Consider the following 20,468-nt stretch of genomic DNA (forward strand, 5'->3'; position numbering starts at 1 on the left):
AGAGGATGGTCAGGCTGGACCCAGGGCATCTGAGCTGAGCTGGACGAATGGTGTTGCCATGGACGGGGGTTCAAAAAAAAAAAAAAAAAAACAGGGAAGGAGGGACAGGTCTAAAGGTCCGGTGTGGAAATTAAGATGAAAAAGGAAGTTTGCATTTGAGCACATTTTGTCTAAATGAAAAGCAAAATGTGGGGTTCTCATTATGACTCAGCAGAAACGAACCCAACTAGTATCTACGAGGATGTGGGTTTGATCCCTGGTCCTGCTCAGTGGGATAAGGATCCAGCATCGCTGCAAGCTGTGGTGTAGGTCTCAGATGTGGCTCGGATCCTGTGTTGCTGTGGCTTTGGCGTAGGCTGGCAGTTGCAGCTTCTATTCAACCCTAGCCTGGGAACTTCCATTTGCTGCAGGTTCAGCCCTTAAATTAAAAAACAAAAACAAAACCAAAACAAAACCAAAAAGCCGGAGTAGAGAACAAAATGAAGTTTGCTCAGAAATCCACCTTTGGAGACTGGCTGGCAATTCAATGGAGGTCAAGGTAGGGTGCTCTTTCCAGGCACACAGGGAGCCCGGGACTCTGCCTTCCCCACTGTGAGGGTGTCTTGATCTACAGTGGCTGCCCCTGCCCCTTGCTCAGGCCCGCACAGCCCAGGCAAAGAAGAGCATCCTCAGTGGAAGAAGCCATTGACTCTGGCCATGCCGAACTTGGCCATGAGGGACCTTGGGAGAAGCTTCACACCGGGCCCTGAGACCCTCACAAAGACAAGCCAAGCTCTTCCAAGGTCAAGTCTCTCCTTTTATAGCCCCTCTTCTGTTTCTTCCCCCACCCCAACCCCATCATCTCCTGACCCCTGGCCTTCCCACTCCCAGCTCTGAGCACAGATTCTTCACTCTCTTTTTGACCTTGAAGCTTGGCCACCCACCAGGAAGACCCTGATCTTTCCAAGAGGGAAGCCCCGGGCCCCAGGACCCCAGGATATCTTGCTGACCTCATCTGGGAGCTAATGGAGCCCCATCTAAGGGGCATCTTATTACTCTGCTTTCCCGTTTTGGAAGGGGGAACTCTTCCCATTCTTTTCCTAGTGAGCCTACAGGGGTTTAAAAAAAGAAAAAAAAAAAAAAAAAAAAAAAAGGAAAAGAAATACATCCACCCAAAGGATAACCTCTCAATAGGTTCTGACCCCAGACTCGGTTCAGAGACATCGAGCAACTTCAGGGAGAAGGACACCTGTTTTGGCGAAGCCGCAAGTCCTGTGAGGGGGAAATCCACCAAGAATCGGGATCAGAGCAGCTCTCAGCCGAACAGAAAGACAAACCATTGATGACATTTGGCAGAGAAAACTTCAAGTAACGGATTTGAGGCTAAAGCAGCTCAGGGTCCGGGTACAGTCGGTTTAGGGAAGCAGCAGATGGGCAGCCAGATACCAGAGGAAAACGAGTCATACCTGGGTGTGGTTTTTAAGCCCGTTTCCCTGTCTGTCTGCCTCCTGGATTTGGCAGTTGCCCGGCATCTCTCACTAGCCTTAAAGCTCCCTGAGGAGGTCCCGTCGTGGCGCAGCGGAAACGACTATGACTAGGAACCATGAGGTTGCGGGTTCGATCCCTGGCCTCACTCAGTGGGTTAAGGATCCAGCCTTGCCATGAGCTGTGGTGTAGGTCATAGACGCAGCCCGGATCTGGCGTAGCTGTGGCTGTGGTGTAGGCCTGCAGCTGTAGCTCCTATTCAACCCCTAGGCTGGGAACCTTCATATGCCAAGGGTGTGGCCCTAAAAAGACAAAAAGTAATAATAATAATAAAGCTCCCTGAAAACTCGGACCAAACCCAAGCTAGGCAGGGTCTGCTCACCCCTCAGGTTTCATCATCCACCTTTTTTAATGTTTATTTTTTGCTTTTTAGGGCCTCACCTGCGGCATATGGAAGTTCCCAGGCCAGGGGTTGAATCCAAGCTGTAGCCTCTGGCCTACACCACAGCCACAGCCACACCCGATCCGAACTGCATCTGGGACCTACACCACAGCTCACGGCAACGCTGGATCCTTAACCCACTGAGTGAGGCCACAGATCGAACCTGCATCTTCAGAGTCTATATCAGGCTCTTAACCCACTGAGCCACAACGGTAGCTCCTCACTGTCCGCCTTCACATCTTTTCTCAGGCAATCTCCTAGTTTCCCAAATGTGAGTGGTCCCTTGGGCTTCCTGGGCCAAAGCTTCCAGTTTCTGATATTAGCAAAGGAAGCAAGCATCAAACTGAGGTGGTGGGGCGAAGGCTCAAACCACTTTTCCCAACTTCATGTTTATTTCCATGGGAACACTTCACATTGATGTCTTTATGGGTGTGCAGTATTTTAACAAAACAAAAACAATTGTATGTCACACTACATACAATTTAGTCTAGGTGATGTCTTTCCTTTTTTTTTTTTTTTCTTTTTTTAATTTTAAGGGCCGTACCTGTGGCATATGGAAGTTCCCAGGCAGGGGTCCAATCGGAGCTGTAGCTGCAGGCTACACCACAGCCACAGCAATGCAGGATCCAAGCCACGTCTGTGACCTACATCGCAGCTCAGGGCAAGGCCGGATCCTTAACCGCCTGAGCAGGGTCAGGGACTGAACCCACGCCCTCATGGATACTAGTTGGGTTCGTTACCGCTGAGCCACAATGGGAACTTCTGTCTTTCCATTTTTGATTATTCACCATGAAGATATTTTAAGGAACATCAATATACCTACTTGATGGTCCCTCCACAAAGCAAGTTTCTTGCTTTTTTCACCAGAGATCTGCCACCAAGACCAAAAACTAAAGCTGGGACTACTTTTACCTCATAAAAAGCACAAATTCAAGTTAACTCAATTAAAGAAATTATTTGGGAGTTCCCGTTGTGGCTCAGTGGTTAACAAATCCGACTAGGAACCATGAGGTTGTGGGTTCGATCCAGGGCCTTGCTCAGTGGGTTAAGGATCTGGCATTGCCGTGAGCTGTGGTGTAGGTCGCAGGCACGGCTCGGATTCCGCGTTGCTGTGGCTCTGGCGTAAGCAGGTGGCTATAGCTGCGATTGGACCCCTAGCCTGGGAATCTCCATATGCCACGGGAGTGGCCCTAGAACAGACAAAAATAAATAAATAAATTTAAAGAAAGAAAGAAATTATTTGGCAACTTAGCCTATGACAAAATCATATAAAAATAATAGGTTTTGGAAGGCATATAAACATGCAGATGTAACTCACTGTTTATAATGGTTGTTGATGAGCTTCTATTGCTTTTAAAGTTATCTCTCCATTATTCGTGGTGCTTAAATTTTTAAAAATTTCTGAGACAAAGAAGGATGAGCATTTGTGTAATCTGCAGGAAAAAATGCTTTAGAAGCTTCAGAAATAAAATCGACCTTGCAGAGACATAGCGGTTTTGTTTTATTTTGTTTTTGTTTCTTTTTCTGATAGTTCACTAATTTCAAATGCATCGTGGCAGATGTGTCTCCTTGGTCCGATATGTCACTGCTTCCTGATGAAAGTCTGATGAAAGCGTGGACTGACATTAAAGACAAGCTGAAATGAATTCCATCTGCCAGTTATAAGTGGATGTGTATATTCTTGAAGTAGCATATGGTTGGTTCTGAACATATGAACATTAGTCATATATTAAACTTTAGGGAAATAAATATGACCCAAGTTGATTTTTAAAGTTAACAGATTGTCATGGACATTTCAAGGTCTTCTAGAAAAGCTTCATGGGAATGCTCCCATTCTAATTTTGGACGTTGCTTTGCCTTGCTGTATAATACTGGGTTTTAAGAATTTTATGAAAGCTTTGCACACTTGAAAAATGTTTTTAGGAGTTCCCGTCGTGGCGCAGTGGTTAATGAATCTGACTAGGAACCATGAGATTGCGGGTTCGATTCCCTGGCCTCGCTCAGAGGGTTAAGGATTCTGCATTGCTGTGGCTCTGGTGTAGGCCGGTGGCTACAACTCCAATTAGACCCCTAGCCTTGGAACTTCCATATGCCGTGGGAGCGGCCCTAGAAAAAGGCAAAAAAAGAAAAAAGAAAAAAGAAAGGAAAATGTTTTTACAAGGATATGGTGAGAATCAAGACCTTCCCTCCCCAACTTTTGTCCATTAAGATGAACATTTTGGAGTTCCCGTCATGGCGCAGTGGTTAACGAATCCGACTAGGAACCATGAGGTTGCGGGTTCAGTTCCTGCCCTTGCTCAGTGGCTTAACGATCTGGCATTGCCGTGAGCTGTGGTGTAGGTTGCAGACGCGGCTCGGATCCCGAGTTGCTGTGGCTCTGGCATAGGCCAGTGACTACAGCTCCGATTCAACCCCTAGCCTGGGAACCTCCATATGCCGCAGGAGCGGCCCAAAGAAATAGCAAAAAGACAAAAAAAAGATGAACATTTTTTCCTTCATCCTAGTTTTTAAAAATGAAATCAACTTTACGGAGGCACACTTTACATAAAAGAAGATGCACTCATTTTAAGTACGCAGTTCGAAGAGTTCTGGACGAAGGTATATTCTTGTTTTACTGTGTGTTGTTGCTGCTACTCTTCTTCTGTTACTCCATCAAGAGATAAAACGTTTCCATCATCCGAAGAGTGCTTTCCTGCTCCTTTCTGATCACCCGTCCTCTAGCCAATCACCCTGGTTTGAAAAGAAAATTTTGAAAACCGAGTATTTTTTCTCTTCGTATTTATTGCTCTAGCCCAACACAATTATGTCTCCTTTTCTTTCTCTTTCATTCTCTTTGCTCCAGCAACCTGGCAGTTTGTTGAAGTAAAGCACTGATCTGCGTACTGATTCAACTAACTAGGGAGAGGGGAACATACCTTGTTCTTTTCTATTTTTTTTTTTCTCAGTAACCTCTCCCTCCTCATCCTCTGAAATCTCCATCCATCCATCCACTCACCTACTTACCCACCTATCCATCCATCATCCATTCTTCTACCAACCCACCTATCCATCCATCCATCCAATCTATTATTCATCTATCCATTCACCCACCCATCTATTCATCATCTATCCATCCACCCATCCAACTTTTGTTGAATGTCTACTGTGACCCACAGGCTACCAGGAATTCTGCCTCCATCTGATTTATGTTTAACAGGGAAAATAAAAGGCAGTACATATTACAACAGGGGAGGATGGGACACAGCAAGTGACACAGCAGGACTAGGTGGGAATGGTCCTCCGGGGGAAGAGACATTACTGATGGAGACGTAGGGCAAATATCAGTGAGTGGGGTAATTATTTCAGTAATATTTACTGAGCACAACAGGCTGGGCACAGAGGTAGCTGCTAGTGATTCAGACAGAGGTGAGTAGGGCAGACATGGCGCTGTTCTCACGGAGTGCATAGCATCGTGGGCTTAGCCCAGGCCGGGCTGGGGCAGTGGGATCATATTTTAAGGCAGAGGGAACATGCCTAATGGAGCCTGGGGAACAGAATGAGTTAGAAACACTGCAAGTTCCTTTGCAGCAACATGGATGGAACTAGAGACTCTCATGCTAAGTGAAGTAAGTCAGAAAGAGAAAGACAAATACCGTATGATATCACTTGTATCTGGAATCTAATACATGGCACAAAGGAATCTTTCCACAGAAAAGAAACTCATGGACTTGGAAAACAGACTTGAGGTTGCCAAGGAGGAGGGGGAGGGAGTGGGATGGACTAGGAGTCTGGGGTTAATAGATGCAAACTATTGCATTTGAGTGGATAAGCAATGAGATCCTGCTGCAGAGCACAGGGAACCATATCCAGTCACTTGTGATGGAACATGATGGAGGATAATGTGAGAAAAAGAATAAACAGATATATACATATATATGACTGGGTCATTTGCTGTACAGTAGAAATGGACAGAAACACTGTAAATCAACTATAATGGAAAAAATAAAAATCATAAAACATAAAAAGAAACACTGCAAGTTCCATGGGATGAGAGTATGAAGGTCAGCCAGGAGGGGTCCCTGATGGCCTTGAAAGAGAGCAGGGGCTATAGCAATCGCTTGGCTCTCAGTGGCCGTGAAGAATGGTCATCGAATCCTTAATCAGAATCTTGAAAGAAAGAGAAAGGTTGAATGTGGGCACTGCCTCTCCATCACTCGCAAATAATCTCCTCTGGCTTTCATAAACAGAGCCATGATTAAAATGACCTTTCACGAACAGCAGGGAGGGAGAGCTGAAGAAAACGAGGTATGTGAGAATAAAATCCATCTACCTGCTTGCCATGGAATTTTGGTGAGTCACAAGAGTGAGAATTTCAGATGTGAATTAAAGATTGCCAAGAGTGGTGGCGTCTTTGAAAAAAATTCCCCACATGTCCTACTTTAGAATCAGAAGACAGGAGAATTGGGGAAGGAAAAAAATGTATTTCTTATTTATAGTCCAGCTTCTTTCCCTGTAAAGGTTCTTCACAGGGTTCTTTAAATGCTGTTAAGTATGACATACCCTAGCTGCCAGTTCAGTTTTGCTTATAACATGTCCCTATAGTGTATTTAATCGTTTGCAATTAATATTTAAGAAAATCTATTTTTTTAATTTAATTTTTTTTGGCCATACCCTTGGCATATGGAAGGTCCCAGGCCAGGGATCAAATCTGAGCCACAGCTGCTGGGGCAACACCAGATCCTTAACCCACTGTGCCACAGTGGGAACTCCAAAATTCTATTTCCTTAGCAGTGAGTTCTGTGCAATTTCACCTGAAATTAAAGCTCTCTGAAAACCCAAATCTCATGGGGGTGCTCATTTTCACAACAATCTGGAAATGTAAAATCCTAAACGCTCACTGATGGCAGATCAATGTTGATAGCCCGAGTATTAATAGCTGCATGAAATATTATACCTCGCCCATCATTCATCACCTTTTGCTTGGATTTAGCATACATTTCCAGGGACTGATTTTCTTTTCTTGGATGGATGGCTCTAAGCTACCTACCATCAGAGGGGAAATATATTCTCTCAAAATCTATTTGAGGAGCATATCCAATCCATGGCAAAGAATGTATTCTGCCTGAGCTCACCTGTTTGGTGTCCGTCGTTTCGTGTTTTATGGAGCCTTCTCTCTAGCAGGGCTAGAGAGATGCATGAACCCTGGGCATGTGATTTGGGGCCCTTCATTGCCATCTGCCTGGTCACCAGACCGTGAGCATTTTTGGCTTCGGAGCTTCAGGTGAGGCTGCCCCACTCACCTCTCATCAGACATCATCTGTCAGGAGTGAGGCTGGCTATTGACTTGATTTCTACTCGGGGATCTGATGGAGCATCCACCTGTCTTTCCCCACTTGTGAAAGGGGACCTGCTGGAAAGCTCAGTTACCTGACAACACGACTTGACATTACTCCAGGGCTATTTATGAAATCCGGTCCTGGACCAGCACGCTGCCCAATCCAGCTCTGCTCAGTAGTGGCTCCTAGTTGTTCAACCGGATGGCAAATAACAGCACCCCACCACCACCACCCAGGGGGTCCATGATTGAATCAGCGCAACAATCACATTCAGCCAACCTGATGGAACGTGACTTTCCCACCACGTTTAAACTTCCACCACACGTAGCTTTAATCTGTGCAACTGCTCTTGCGGAATGACAGCATGAGGCTGCTCATGCAAGGAAAACGGGAGCACGTGAATTTTCATGGAAAAATGCCTGATGCTGATCTCGATGAAGATTAATGCCATTTGCTTGAGCTCAGCAGATGAACATGGGGTTATTTAGGCCTTTGAGGGTTGGTCAAGAACTCGTCACACTGATGATAAGATTTCCAGGTGAGGTTCAGGTAGAGGCTTAAAAGACAGAGTTCTGAACATAACCAGCCTTTGTAACTTAGTCTCTTCCGTGGACATCTTATCTCTTTTTTCTTTTGGGCTGCACATCGCTCCACTCCCCCCACCCTCATCCCACCCCCGCATGCAGATGTTCTGGGGCTGAGGATGGAACCCAGGCCACGGCAGTGACCTGAGCCACAGCAGTGACGATGCTGGATCCTCAACCCGCCGTGCCACCAAGGATCTTTGACGTCTTTTCTAACAGGAAAGACAACTCCTCAAATTAACAATCAAAAATGTTTAGTGGAGCTGCCTGTGAAAAGGGTTTTCATTAGAATATCATCTCCCTGGACAAGGGAAATATTCAGACTTCTGCTTTCAGCTTTGTCCATTTTCCCCTCCCCTAAGTGACACACGGTTACTGTGGGTGAACCATAGCAAGGAACTGTGATTATTATTTTTTTTTTCCTTTTTAGAGCTGCAGCGGCAGCATATGGAAGTCCCCAGGCTAGGGGCTGAATTGGAGCTTCAGCTGCCAGCCTGCATCACAGCTACAGCAATGCGGGATCCAAGCCACATCTGTGGCCTATGCTGCAACTTGCAGCAATGCCGGATCCTTAACCCACGGAGGGAGGTCAGGGATTGAACATGCATCCTCATGGATACTGGTCGGGTTCTTAACCCACTGAGCCACAATAGGAAGTCCCCAAAACTGGGAGTTTCTAAATTCAAACTGATGAATGAATGTATCCTTCTAAGACTGCAGAATTTGAAGGGGTCCCAGGTTGACCATTAGCAATAAAATGACAAGCGGATAACTTTTCCATAAAGAGCATATTGTGTTGATTTATTACAGAATGCAGTTAAAAAAAATATCTTGAGGTTAGCCTCTCCAGTTGAAAAGCACTTAACTAGGAACACTTGAACGCTATGCAATGGTCTCTCCCTCACCTGCCCCCCATGCCCCACCAAGTACTGTAAACAGGGTTTGGAGAACATTCGGTCAGTTTTCTTGATATGAGCAACCAAATGTATTTGCTCCTTCAAGAAAATCCTCTTCTGCATTTCCAAAGCATGCATTGTTACTTGGCGTTAGGTATTTCAAAGGGACAAATCTTGCTATGGTATTGTAAGGCCAAAACAGAATACCTATCAACCAGACATACACATGACACACCTAGAAAAAAATGACAGATGTTAACCTCATGTGACAGTTCCATCAGGGAGTAATGGGGAAAGGCACTGCATTCTTTTCATACCACCACACACCTACTATCCACTTCACATGCTTTGAGTTCAAGTCCCGTCGATCATTTGAAAGGCGTTTTCTACAACACAGAGTTCACAGGTAGGTTAAAACATCTTTCGTGATTCTTCCACTGCCCTATTTCTCACCCAAGTGCACAGCAGGTATGAATATATGTTACTAGCTTTATTTACAGGTTTATCTCGATGTTTTTGTAGGGTTCAAAAAAATTAGTTATCTCAGCTGATATTTTCCCCCCAAAAAAGGGGTTTTGGCTAATGATTCATGTATCTAAACCACCATATAAAAGAAAGAAATGAAACCAATTTATTGTCTGACCTAAAACATTGAAACATTTCTCACCCACTAAATGTTGGCAGTGAAACTGCTATTCTCTGCATTTGATAAGCGCAACGCTAGCTCGGACTTTCAGATCGACTTCTTTTGCAAAAGCACAGGTTCTAGGTTGCTTCGCAGAGGATGCTGAATGAATGTACTCCAGGTGTTTTCCCACCTGTGTGTGCTGTTGCAAAGACAGTCAGGAACCTGGAAAGGTGGACAGATATTTCTAATGCTTCTCTATCTTCCCCAAAGGTGCAAAACAACAGTGGCGTAACTCTATACACGAACAAAGGTTAGTTCCGAAAATCAGTAATATACATGCACAAACATTAGAACATGGAGGGGGAAAAAAAAAAGAAACACTACAATTTCCACACTGCCTTGTTGTTTTCACAACCTTTCTTGCACCAGATGCCTTGTGGCTTCCCCACGGTGCCTTTTCCTCCCAGGAGAGAGAGGGTCAATCCTGTAGGCTGGTTAGAAATTCTACAAGTCTCTCCCTGGACCCTTTGATCAACCTGCCCCTGGCGAAAACAGAACCTACCAGAAAAGAACAAGTACAAAACACTATCGTTATTGGTTTTCTCGAGACATTCCCAGATGTCCTTGCGGATCAACCCTAAACTCAGTGATTGGCTCAGGACATTCCCGGGAGCCACGAACAGGGACGGATGCGCAGCGTTGGAACCGGAAGACAAAGCCTCGATTCTCTTCTGAGCAACATGAACTGGAATTTCTGCCACAGCGCTCACGGCTGCCGCCTCCAAGGTTGTGACCGGCCACTTCCACAGACAAAGATTCCTTCTCGGGTGTTGGATTTGGAACGCTTCTTCGTCCGGGTCCCAGTTCAGCTTAAGTGGATGGGCGTATACTCTGGCCTCCTCGTCTGGATAATTTTGGGTTTGGGTCTCTTCATTCTTTCCATCTCGTCCTCGTCCTCGTTCTCCTGATCGCTCTCACACACGTGGACCACCACGCTGGGAGTGGTGTCGGTTGCGGCGTGCAATTCATATTTTTCGCCTACGGGGAGAAAATAATTGCAGAGTGACTCAGGCAAGCACCCCAGGGCCAAAAAGCAAGGGCAAATGAATGCGCATCAGAGTCAGCTGGGCTGAGCTTCTGTGGGCATCCGACAGGGGCTGAGGGATGCGGCCAGACACATGCTGGAGTGCTGTATCTTTGGGGCTTCATTATATGGCTCACCACAGTAAATGACTCTGCTTTCAAACACCCTTGAGTTCAGGCAGATGAAAGATATGGAAGGGATGTATTTTCTTTTTTCTTTTTTCTTTTTGGATAGTATTATTTGCCAAAATTTTTAAAAATTTTATTGGAGTATAGTTGACTTGCAATATTGTGTAAGTTTCAGTTGTACAGCAAAGTGAATTAGTTATACACATATCTGTTCCTTTTCAGATTCTTTTCCAAAGGAAGGATGTATTTTATTTTATTTTTTATCTTTTGCTTTTTACGGCCGCACCTGTGGCATATGGAAGTTCCCAGGCTAAGGGTCAAATCGGAGCTGCAGCTGCCAGCCTACGCCACAGCCACAGCAACTCGGGATCCAAGCTGCATCTGCAACCTACACCACAGATCAAGGCAGCTCGGGATCCTTAACCCACTGAGCGAGGCCAGGGATCAAACTCGCACCCTCATGGATACAAGTTGGGTTCATAATCCGCTGAGCCACAACAGGAACTCCAGAGGGACGTACTTTTAAATACACTTAGCAGGTCTACCAGGCCCTCTAAACGACTAAGGGGACTTTGCTGGTGTGATGCAAAGAGCACCTACTTAGGACAGGACACTGCATGAATAAAGGCGTTAGGAAAGGACCTCTTGAGCCTCCTTCCAGGGGCTCCTGCTGAAGTGCACAGCCCATGCCAGGGACAGGAAGCAGGGGGAGGCCCTGCATGAAGACACAGGTGTGCTGGTTGAGCCAGGTGCTCTGAAAACATTTTTGACCACATCATCCTTTTTCATACAACTATCAATCCCCTTGAACCAGGCGTGTCCTGCTCTGTGGTTCCATGTCCGCCTGAGGTCATCAGGTTCGGTCAAGGCCTTTTGGTTTTTTTTGTTTTTTGTTTTTGGCTGAATCTGTGGGCTTTTTTTTCTTTCTGCTTTTTAGGGCCACACCCGTGGCATGTGGAAGTTACCAGGCTAGGGGTCGAATCGGAACTACAGCTGCAGGCCTACACCACAGCCATAGGAAGGTGGGATGCAAACCTTGTCTGCAACCTATACCAAAGTTCATGGCCATGCCAGATCCCTGACCCACTGAGCCAGGTCAGGGATCAAACCTGCATCCTCATGGATACTATCAGATTTGTTTCCCCTGCGCCACAGTGGGAACTCCCACACCTATGGTTTATGGAAGTTCTTGGGCCAGGGATCAAATGCGAGCTGCAGCTGTGACCTATGCCACAGCTGTGGCAATGCCGGATCCTTAACCCACTGTGCCGTGGCTGGAACTCCCAGTCAAGATCCTTATATTCGTAAAAGAGGTGTTGCCTCTTCTCTGCCCCACACGTGAGACTGGCAAGTTATCGTAACTGTATTTGGGTGAATGAGCCTCAGCATGCTCAGGGGAAAAAAATCAAGGTCAGACAGATTCCTCAAAATGTTGGCCAGGATCCCCTTTCCAAATCCTTTTCTACCTGCCAAGGAGTCACAATCCAGAAGGCATGGATATTGGATCATGTTTGCAAAATCTTCGCAGGAGTTCCCGTCGTGGCACAGCGGAAACGAATCCCACTAGGAACCTACCCTCGCTCGGTGGGTTAAGGATCTGGCATTGCTGTGAGCTGTGGTGTAGGTCACAGATGTGGCTCAGATCCCACGTTGCTCTGGCTGTGGTGTAGGCCAGCAGCTATAGCTCCTCTTGGACTCCTAGCCTGGGAACTTTGATATGCCTGGGGTTTGGCCCTAAAAAGAAAAAAAAAAAAAAAAAATCTTGGCAATCTTGTCAGCTGAAGAGAGAGCACAGCTGAGATATGAAATACTATTCAAGTTCATTGCTAACTAGGGGCTAGGTGATCTTATTTTCTAAGAAGGCTTCTCAACCAAGCCTTCTGTAAAGAAGTGGGTAGATTCTAGAGAGTGAGGAATGTTCGCTGGCAGCCCCTCCTCGCTTCTCTAACATCCCAGCAGGTTCCAACCCTCGGCTCCGCTAAGACACCTTGGCTGGGAGGTGCCAGGAAGAGCACTGGCCACCTCCCTCTTGACCTTCACGCCATGATGAGCAATAGGTAATATGATGCTTGCTCTCCACCACAGAGGGAATTTCCATCAGAGCAATGTTCACAGAAATGTAATCTTTTCCATACGAAATTGCTGATGGTCCAAGAAAATAAAACCCTCAGTGAAAAGAACATCAGATTGCTGGTCAAGGAGAAAGCTGATGGTCTCAGCGCTTACTGCCTTTGCTCCACGGATAGGGCAGAAGGCGGGCTCCAACCTCTTCACCCCAAGAGCCCTCCCTGCACCTGTCAGCTCACCCCATCGGGGAGGACAGGACCCACCATTTTATTGTTTCCAGAAAACGTAGCGCGCACGGCCACTGAGCCAGGTGCTGTATGAAGAAGTCTTTTTACATGATGGTCTTATGTATTGCTTATAACTCCACTGGGTAATACCCATTTTCTGGATGAGAAGCCTGCCTGCAGCCAGAGTATCTTTCTTCCTAAATGCTCAGGCCTTTGTCCCTTCAGAGGACTGGAGCCTCTTCCCCTGGCAAACTCAGCAGCGGAGCCAGGGGAGCCCAGGGAGTCCAGGGAGGGGAGCGCCCCCCCCCCCCCCCGCATAACTGTGGTCCTCCCATCCCCCTCACACATTGAAAAGGGCAAGTGACAATCACAACAAAGGACACAGTTACCTTGACAAAAAATGTAGTGTATACAAGGAGAGGGGAGTTCCCTTCGTGGCGCAGTGGTTAACGAATCTGACTAGGAACCATGAGGTTGCGGGTTCGGTCCCTGCCCTTGCTCAGTGGGTTAACGATCCCGCGTAGCCGTGAGCTGTGGTGTAGGTTGCAGACACGGCTCGGATCCCGAGTTGCTGTGGCTCTGGCGTAGGCTGGTGGCTGCAGCTCCGATTCGACCCCTGGCCTGGGAATCTCCATATGCCGCGGGAGCGGCCCAAGAAATAGCAAAAAGACAAAAAAATAAACAAACAAATAAAAGGAGGGAAGTTCTGCTTTCCCTTTCCCAAATCCAACCTCTCACTCCCACTTGGAGCGACAGGAATAAGAGGCCGGGTTTTGAATCACCCACACAGGCTGTGCTCAGTGGGAGGGGAATGGGGTCAAGCGATGTGCCCGCAGGTCATGGTGCTTTGTCCTGTGGACCAGCTGGCATGCCTCCCTAAGAGAGGAGGCCGGAGGCAGGTGTGCACGCTCCTGGCGTGGGTTACTTTGATTCAGAAGAAAGCAAAGAGAGACATTTCACAACACACGTTTGCGCGGATCGCTGCTCAAGAGGTGGAAAGAGCCATGGAGATACTGCCACCCCTGTGGCAGGTGAGCCCCGGCCTTTCACACTATCCCCAGGTCGCCTTGCTCCCTCGCCACCAGAGGGCGCTGCTTACCTGGCCCCAGCTTGGAGATAGCATATAAAAGATCATAATTTATGACGGGAGTAGCGTCTTCCACTTGTTTCCAACCGACTGGCGGCGAGGCAGGAGGTGAGATCAGAAATTGCTTGTCTGGATTGGGTGGGGCCAGGTGGGAACTTCCTATGTGTAAAGTCTGAGGAGAAAGAGAAGAACAGGTGGATGTTTCTCTAGGGAAGAGTTGAAGCAATGCCACAGCACTTAATGACAGCCTGCAGAAGAAGGCACGAAGGACAAATCCATGTCCAGACAGCAGAACAGGTGCAGCCCAAGGATGAATGTAATACTGTTTATAAGGGGAGGGGAAGGGAACTTGGATTATGGGGCAAACATGATTAGAGCCCCCTCCCAGGACTGGGACTCCTGGGCACAGAGACTAATTATGCTTGCCCTAGACTGATGGAAAATACACAGAGATAATTTTAGTATAAATGGAAAAAATAAAGCACTGTGGCTGAGGTCAGAAGGGATCTCAGAATCGATTGCTTCCAGCTCCTCACATCTCAGAAGCATAACATACCACAGAAGCTCCAAAAGGCTAAGCGACATCTTTAAGATGACATCATTTTTGGGGGGCTGGGGCTGAGCCACCAGGGTCTCAGGCTTCCCTCCCTCTGGGGCTCTGAATCAAATGCCAAAAGTGAGGAAGGAAAAATACATCCACTTTTCAGGGCACACACTGAAAAGAATACTGATAAGGAACAATAACCAAGGTCCTTGTTTGGGCTTTAAAATTATACCAGTGATTAGAGGCGCTGTTGCGAAAGATCTTACGTCAAAACCTTCCTAGTTTGGATTTTCTTAGTTCTTTAGCAATGAACTTTAATAAACCAGAACAAGTCGTGGAGGGAGGGACTAAGTAAGTATTTCTATGAAACCCCACCATACACAGAAGCAAGTTTGCTCCCAAGGATCCAAGGTTGAAGCCTGCGCTTGGCAGTCACCACCACCAGGGGGCAGGGCATCTCAGCAATCGGTTAACCCCGGGAGGGCCTGCACTTTCGCCTTTTGGTGAAGTCAGGAAGCCCCTCTACAGGGTGTCTTCCAAACTGACCTGAGAACTCAGGGCCCCAGTGGGGTCTCTTTTACTAGGCAGCAGCATGCAGCATCCACGAAGCCCCACCCCTCCCACTGCGGACCTGTTAGATTCCTGTAACATCTTTAGAGGGAATTCTGAGAGCTGCCTAGACGGTGGATGGCTCATCATCAAAGGACCTGGTGGGGAGGGGGAGGAGCAGGAGAAAAAGCAGACATACCCCTCCTCCGCCCCACCCTGCGCCGAGGGTCCGGGGCCTGACCTCCCCTCCCCTGCTCCTTACCAGGAGGATTTTTTAGCACTTGCTACCTGCCAGGTGAACCTATTTTTTCCCCTTCAGGCAGGGCCAGGCCGCCGTGTGCTGATGCGCAGTCCAGGCTTGCAGACACCAGCTCTCTGAGAATGAGGGGGCTGCAGGGACCTGCACGCAAAGCCACAGGGCTCTGGCGCGGGGGTTCCAGGGTAGCCACGCCCACGACCCTGTGTTCTAGACCACCCTGAGTCGGGAAAGGCTCTTTCCCCATCGTCACTCAATCCAAGAAAGTCATTTGTGAGGTCACTTTCAAATGCACCCCGATGTCTTCTTAAAATAGGGGACATGAAAAGTTATTGAATAGAATTCTGCCCTTCTCGACATGAGTCCTTGGAGTTTGAAATCAACATACACATCCTCGATGTCTAAGCTACTTTAAGGTCAGAGGGAGAAGGGAGAAGCATGCCAACCAGTGACCTCCACTCACCTGAGCAAAATATAATTTCATTTCCTTTCCAAGAAATTCAGTCTTATGTAGTTGGAGTCTCGCATCTGCTGCAGACAAGGGGTTGCTGAAGTTGATTCTGACTCTTTTGAAGCTCTTAAAATACTGAAAGGTGATATCTTTGTCATATGTCCTAAAGAGGGATTCAAATTTGGCCTGAAAAATGAAAATAAAAGGAGTTGAAATTTACCTGCCTAGGACATTTGATTAGATGATTTCATTACATCATTTCTTATGAAGGAACTGAACTATGAATCATTTCAAGAATTTGACTTCTTTTTTTCTTTCTTTTTCTTTCTTTTCCTTTTTTTTTTTTTTTGGCCTCGCCCACAGCATGCAGAAGTTCCCAGGCCAGGGACCAGGCCAGGGACCAAACCCTCACCACAGCGGTGACAACTCTGAATCCTTAACCCATTGGGCCACCAGGGAACTCCCCTAACTTCTTTCTTGAGAAGACAGAGAGCCTGCCTTTACCCTCGGGGAAGATTCTGCCCTTTCTGCCCTTTTAATATAGGAGATTTTATGTGACAGTAGTAATGTTTTTTAGAATAATCCCCGCTACTATTTTTCTATTCGGTCGGCTACTTTTTAACTCTCTAAAATAATCCTGGGTTAAAAAAATGAACATACTGCAAATGAACCCATTTCTGCATGCTGGCTTTACCACGCATACTGATCGAGGCTAGTATTCTAAGAACTAGTGAACATCAAGAAACAGCATGAGCTCTTAGAATAGCCCCAGTTTAACAGTCAAAGCCTAGATTCAGGAGGGAGACTGTGGGCTCCTGGGAACAGCTCTGGGGAGTACTCCTTGGCCTGAGTCCTGGGTGGGAGTGTCTGTTGTGCGGGGGTGCTAGGAGGCCACTGCAATCTTTCCAACCAGAGAGGGAGTTGATGGACAGTCTGGAAACTTCCAGGGAGATTTTAGTCACTGTGTTTTCTGAGTCTTTTTTTTTTTTTTTTTTTTTTCCTTCAGGCTAAACACTGAGGACAGTGAGAGGCAGGTGGTGGAGGGTGGCTGAGAGCCTGGAGGGGGCAGGTGCCCTCTACCCAGGTGACTGGTGAGAGGAGGAGGAGCCACAGAGCTTCGCAGAGGGGAAGAGAGAATGCCCAACAAGAGGGGAACATCTTTGGGAACATCCAGCGCTAGAAAGTGGGGGAGCGGACGGCCCTCCCACAGCCCTGTAGTACCTGCTGTCTACCGCAGGGCAGGGCTGCAGGCAGGTCCTGCGTTCCCTGCTGGCAGGCCGTTCACCAGGAGTGAGACCAACTCACAAACTTTCTCTCTTCAAATATACTGGCTTTTCTTTAGTGGATGGAAACATCTGTGATTTTCCAACGAGGGGTGTTGCAGAGGCAAAGAAGAAGAAAGCAAGCTCGACAGATGATCAACCCGAGAGATTTCATCTGGCTGCAGGTGGCTTGTTCTCCCCCTCTTCTAAGCTGGGGCAAGTGTGGCGGGGGAAGGGTGTCTGTGCAGATTTGGAATCTCACACAACCTCATCCACGGGCACTGTGACCCACTGTTTCGTTTTAAAGTTATTATTCATAATTTAGGAGAGATGCCTTTTTTTTTTTTTTTTTTGGCTTTTTAGGGCCACACCCTCAGCACCGAAGTTTCCAGGCTAGGAAACTTGAAACTTGAATTGGAGCTACAGCTGCTGGCCTACACCACAGCCACAGCAACATGGGATCCAAGTCGGACTGCGACCTACACCACAGCTCAGGACAACACTAGATCCCCAACCCCCTCACGGAGGCCAGAGGTCAAACCCACATCCTCATGGATCCTAGTCAGGTTCGTTAACCACTGAGCCACGAAGGGAACTCCTAGGAGAGATGCCTTTGATGAATGTTCTTAGAATACAAGTCAGGGCCTAGGACCAGGACGCAAGAGAACCCACATTGTCTTGCTAATTTCATATTGCTATTGTACTGTTCTCTTAGAAAATAATCGTGTTTATTCTACTAACTGATACCTAGTTATGGTAGTGATTGGAGAGCATCTCAATTAAATAAGTAAATCAGTGATTTGACACATATAAAGCTAATATTAAATGGCTGGCTTTGTAGTATTTTTACCCATGCAACATCTTCTAATACTGGTTCTGAAACGCCAGTCTGGGCTTGCAAGCGTAGCACCCAGTGATGGAGTTAAATTTGATTAGCTTTGGATATAAAGCTATAACATGACCTGTGCCCTCCAAAAAGAACATACAGAATCCATTCCCTAGTGGTTGGAGATCAACTAGATACCTGCACAGCTACTGCTGAAAAATCTTACATTTTCATCAAATGAAGAAGAAAGCATCGTAATTAAAATGGCTAATTATATTAACTACCACCAATGAGAGCTGCTTCCCAGGAGGTACACTTATAAGTTATTTATCCAGTTTTATTATTTGCTATGGCTGCATTTTCTCCAGCGAGAGAAAGCTGGAAACTTGAAGACAGGCCGTTGTAATGACGGCAAACCCTCAAATGTCTTTACAACATTTATTTCCTAAGATAAAAATCCAAGTACTCTGAACTTCGGATGCCAAAGCCAAACGTTCTGTTCTTTGTCAGACAAGCCCTCCCTCCAAAGTTTACTTACGACCTGTACAGAATGACAAAAACCCAGTGCCAAAGGCTGCTTACTAATTAATTGGTCTGGAGATGAGGATGGTTTTTAAGCATTGAGAGCTTTGAAAATGCCATCACAGTCAATTCCTCCGGCAACACCTTCTGCTTTTCAAGGTTCAAAGTATTCTGGAGGACTTTCAAAACCCCAAAGCCACAAGAGAACCACCTACACCCCTCCCCCACCCCGCTCCAAACAAAGATTTCAGTTCGTACGTAGTCCCAGTTAACACACGCTTTGACAATGTTCAAAAACCACATGAGAGTAGAAGCCTTACCCTGGTTTCACTTTCGCTGAAGACATCACTGTTTGCCACACAGGCAATCAGGGAGCTAAAACTGTAGTTAAAGTTTCTAAAATGCATCTTGCTTTCTTAAGGTGAAAGCAATAGGCTCCCGGAGACGAGCTCCAAGTGAAGTTCCTTTACAGAGGCTGTGGGTTCTTTCCCCAGCCGGCGCTTATAAAGCATGAGGTCCAGCCCCCCCGGGGAAAAAAAAAAAAAAAAGAAAAAAAAAAGCTCCACTTCCAGAGCATCCTGTTTGGACACCAAATTCCTGAGTCAAGTCCTGCTTGCTCGCGGCAGACAGGGACAGAGTGTAAGTTTCTACTGGAAAGAGGTGACGTCAACACCTTAGTCATTTTCCCTATGCTAATTAACTTTGCTTGGGGAGGATGGAAAAAGAGCGGAGGTTTGCTGTGCAGCTGCTCTATCTACCCCTCTTGCAGCATAGTTTCCATTGGTAGTAATTCCATTCAGCCACTCAGTCACCAGGCTCGGCGGCTGAATGGGACGACCCTTCTTCAGATGGAAAATGTTACAGAAGAAAAGGAGGAAGGTCTTCAGCAGTAAATAGCAATTAGCCTCCAGGGAATTTTTAAGGCTTGGAGAAACCTGGAAACCACCATCTTGGCAAACTGTTTGAGCCCTGTAATTTTCTGAACCCTTCAATCACAGTTTCATATACCGGGGGGATTAGAGAAAACATTTGGAAATCTGTCTTGGTCAATGAACTCTGTTTCTAAAGAAGAAAGTGCAATTCATTTTGAAATAAGGTCTTTTTTGTTTCCTCTTCCAATTGAACTTTATTGGATGAATGTCCCAATTCCCCACTTGTACGCCCCAGTGAGAATGTGGGAAGAGATCCTAAGAGTATCACTGGAAAATCTATGACTGTAATTTGAGAACTAGGACTATGAACCACTTCGATCACTTTCGAACAGCTACTGAATTCAAAGATACCAAAACATTCTAGAGAACCTAGTCTCTGAAACTGAGAAAAGAAACATTAAGAGCTTGTCCTGTTTGAGAGACTCATAGCCTGAACATTTTCTGTTTTGAATAGGAAAAGAATAAATAGAAAGAACGTATGTTACAATTGAAAAGTTACCTTGGCTCGCCTTTTTTCAGGTTAGATGTCTGGTGGCAGGATTGCTGGTTCTTTTATTTTTAATTTTTATTTTTATTTTTATTTTTTTTTTTGTCTCTTGTCTTTTTAGGGCTGCACCTGCGGCACATGGAGGTTCCCAGGCTAGGGGTCTACTTGGAACTGTTGCTACCGGCCTGTGCCAGAGTCACAGCAATGCCAGATCTGAGCCTAGTCTGCAACCTAGAGCACAGGTCATGGCAATGCCAGATCCTTAACCCACTGAGCGAGGCCAGGGATCGAACCCGAAACCTCATGGTTCCTAGTCGGAATCATTTCCGCTGCGCCATGACGGGAGCTCCAGGATGTCAGTTCTTTTAAAAGGCTAAGACTTTCTTCCTCCCAGCTTTTTCTATTATTATTTGTTAAATGAAGTATAGTTGATTTAGAATGTCATGTGAGTTTCAGGTGTACTGCACAGTGATTCAGATACACACATACACATTTTTTACAGATTATTTTTCCTTAAAGGTTGTTACAGAATATTGAGTATACAGTTCCCTGTGCTATACACTAAGTCCTTGTTAGTTATCTATATTATATGCAGTAGTCTGTATATGTTAATCCCATTAAAAAGCTACAACTTTCCCGAGTTCCCGTCTTGGCTCAGTGGTCAACGAATCCGACTAAGAACCATGAAGTTGTGGGTTCGAGCCCTGGCCTTGCTCA

At 46.4% G+C, this 20,468-nt stretch overlaps 1 protein-coding gene across 2 annotated transcripts in view; it reads right to left on the reverse strand.

The window, feature by feature from the left end:
• Positions 1-8,574: 8,574 nt before the first annotated feature.
• RCAN1 (regulator of calcineurin 1) overlaps positions 8,575-20,468 on the reverse strand; it is a 99,578-nt gene continuing 87,684 nt past the window's right edge. The window contains 4 exon segments of one of the 2 annotated variants that reach the window (NM_001243913.1): positions 8,575-10,367; positions 13,935-14,094; positions 15,735-15,908; positions 18,653-18,862. In NM_001243913.1, coding sequence (NP_001230842.1) covers positions 10,195-10,367; positions 13,935-14,094; positions 15,735-15,908; positions 18,653-18,739 — 594 coding nt within the window. In that variant the 5' untranslated portion in view covers positions 18,740-18,862 and the 3' untranslated portion in view covers positions 8,575-10,194. 2 annotated transcript variants of the gene reach the window in all.

This window comes from Sus scrofa, chromosome 13 (genome assembly GCF_054392235.1).
Source record: "Sus scrofa isolate SSC_HxYL_T2T_F1_AM1 chromosome 13, Sscrofa_HxYL_maternal_Yorkshire_Landrace_v2.0, whole genome shotgun sequence".
Lineage (NCBI taxonomy): Eukaryota > Metazoa > Chordata > Mammalia > Artiodactyla > Suidae > Sus > Sus scrofa.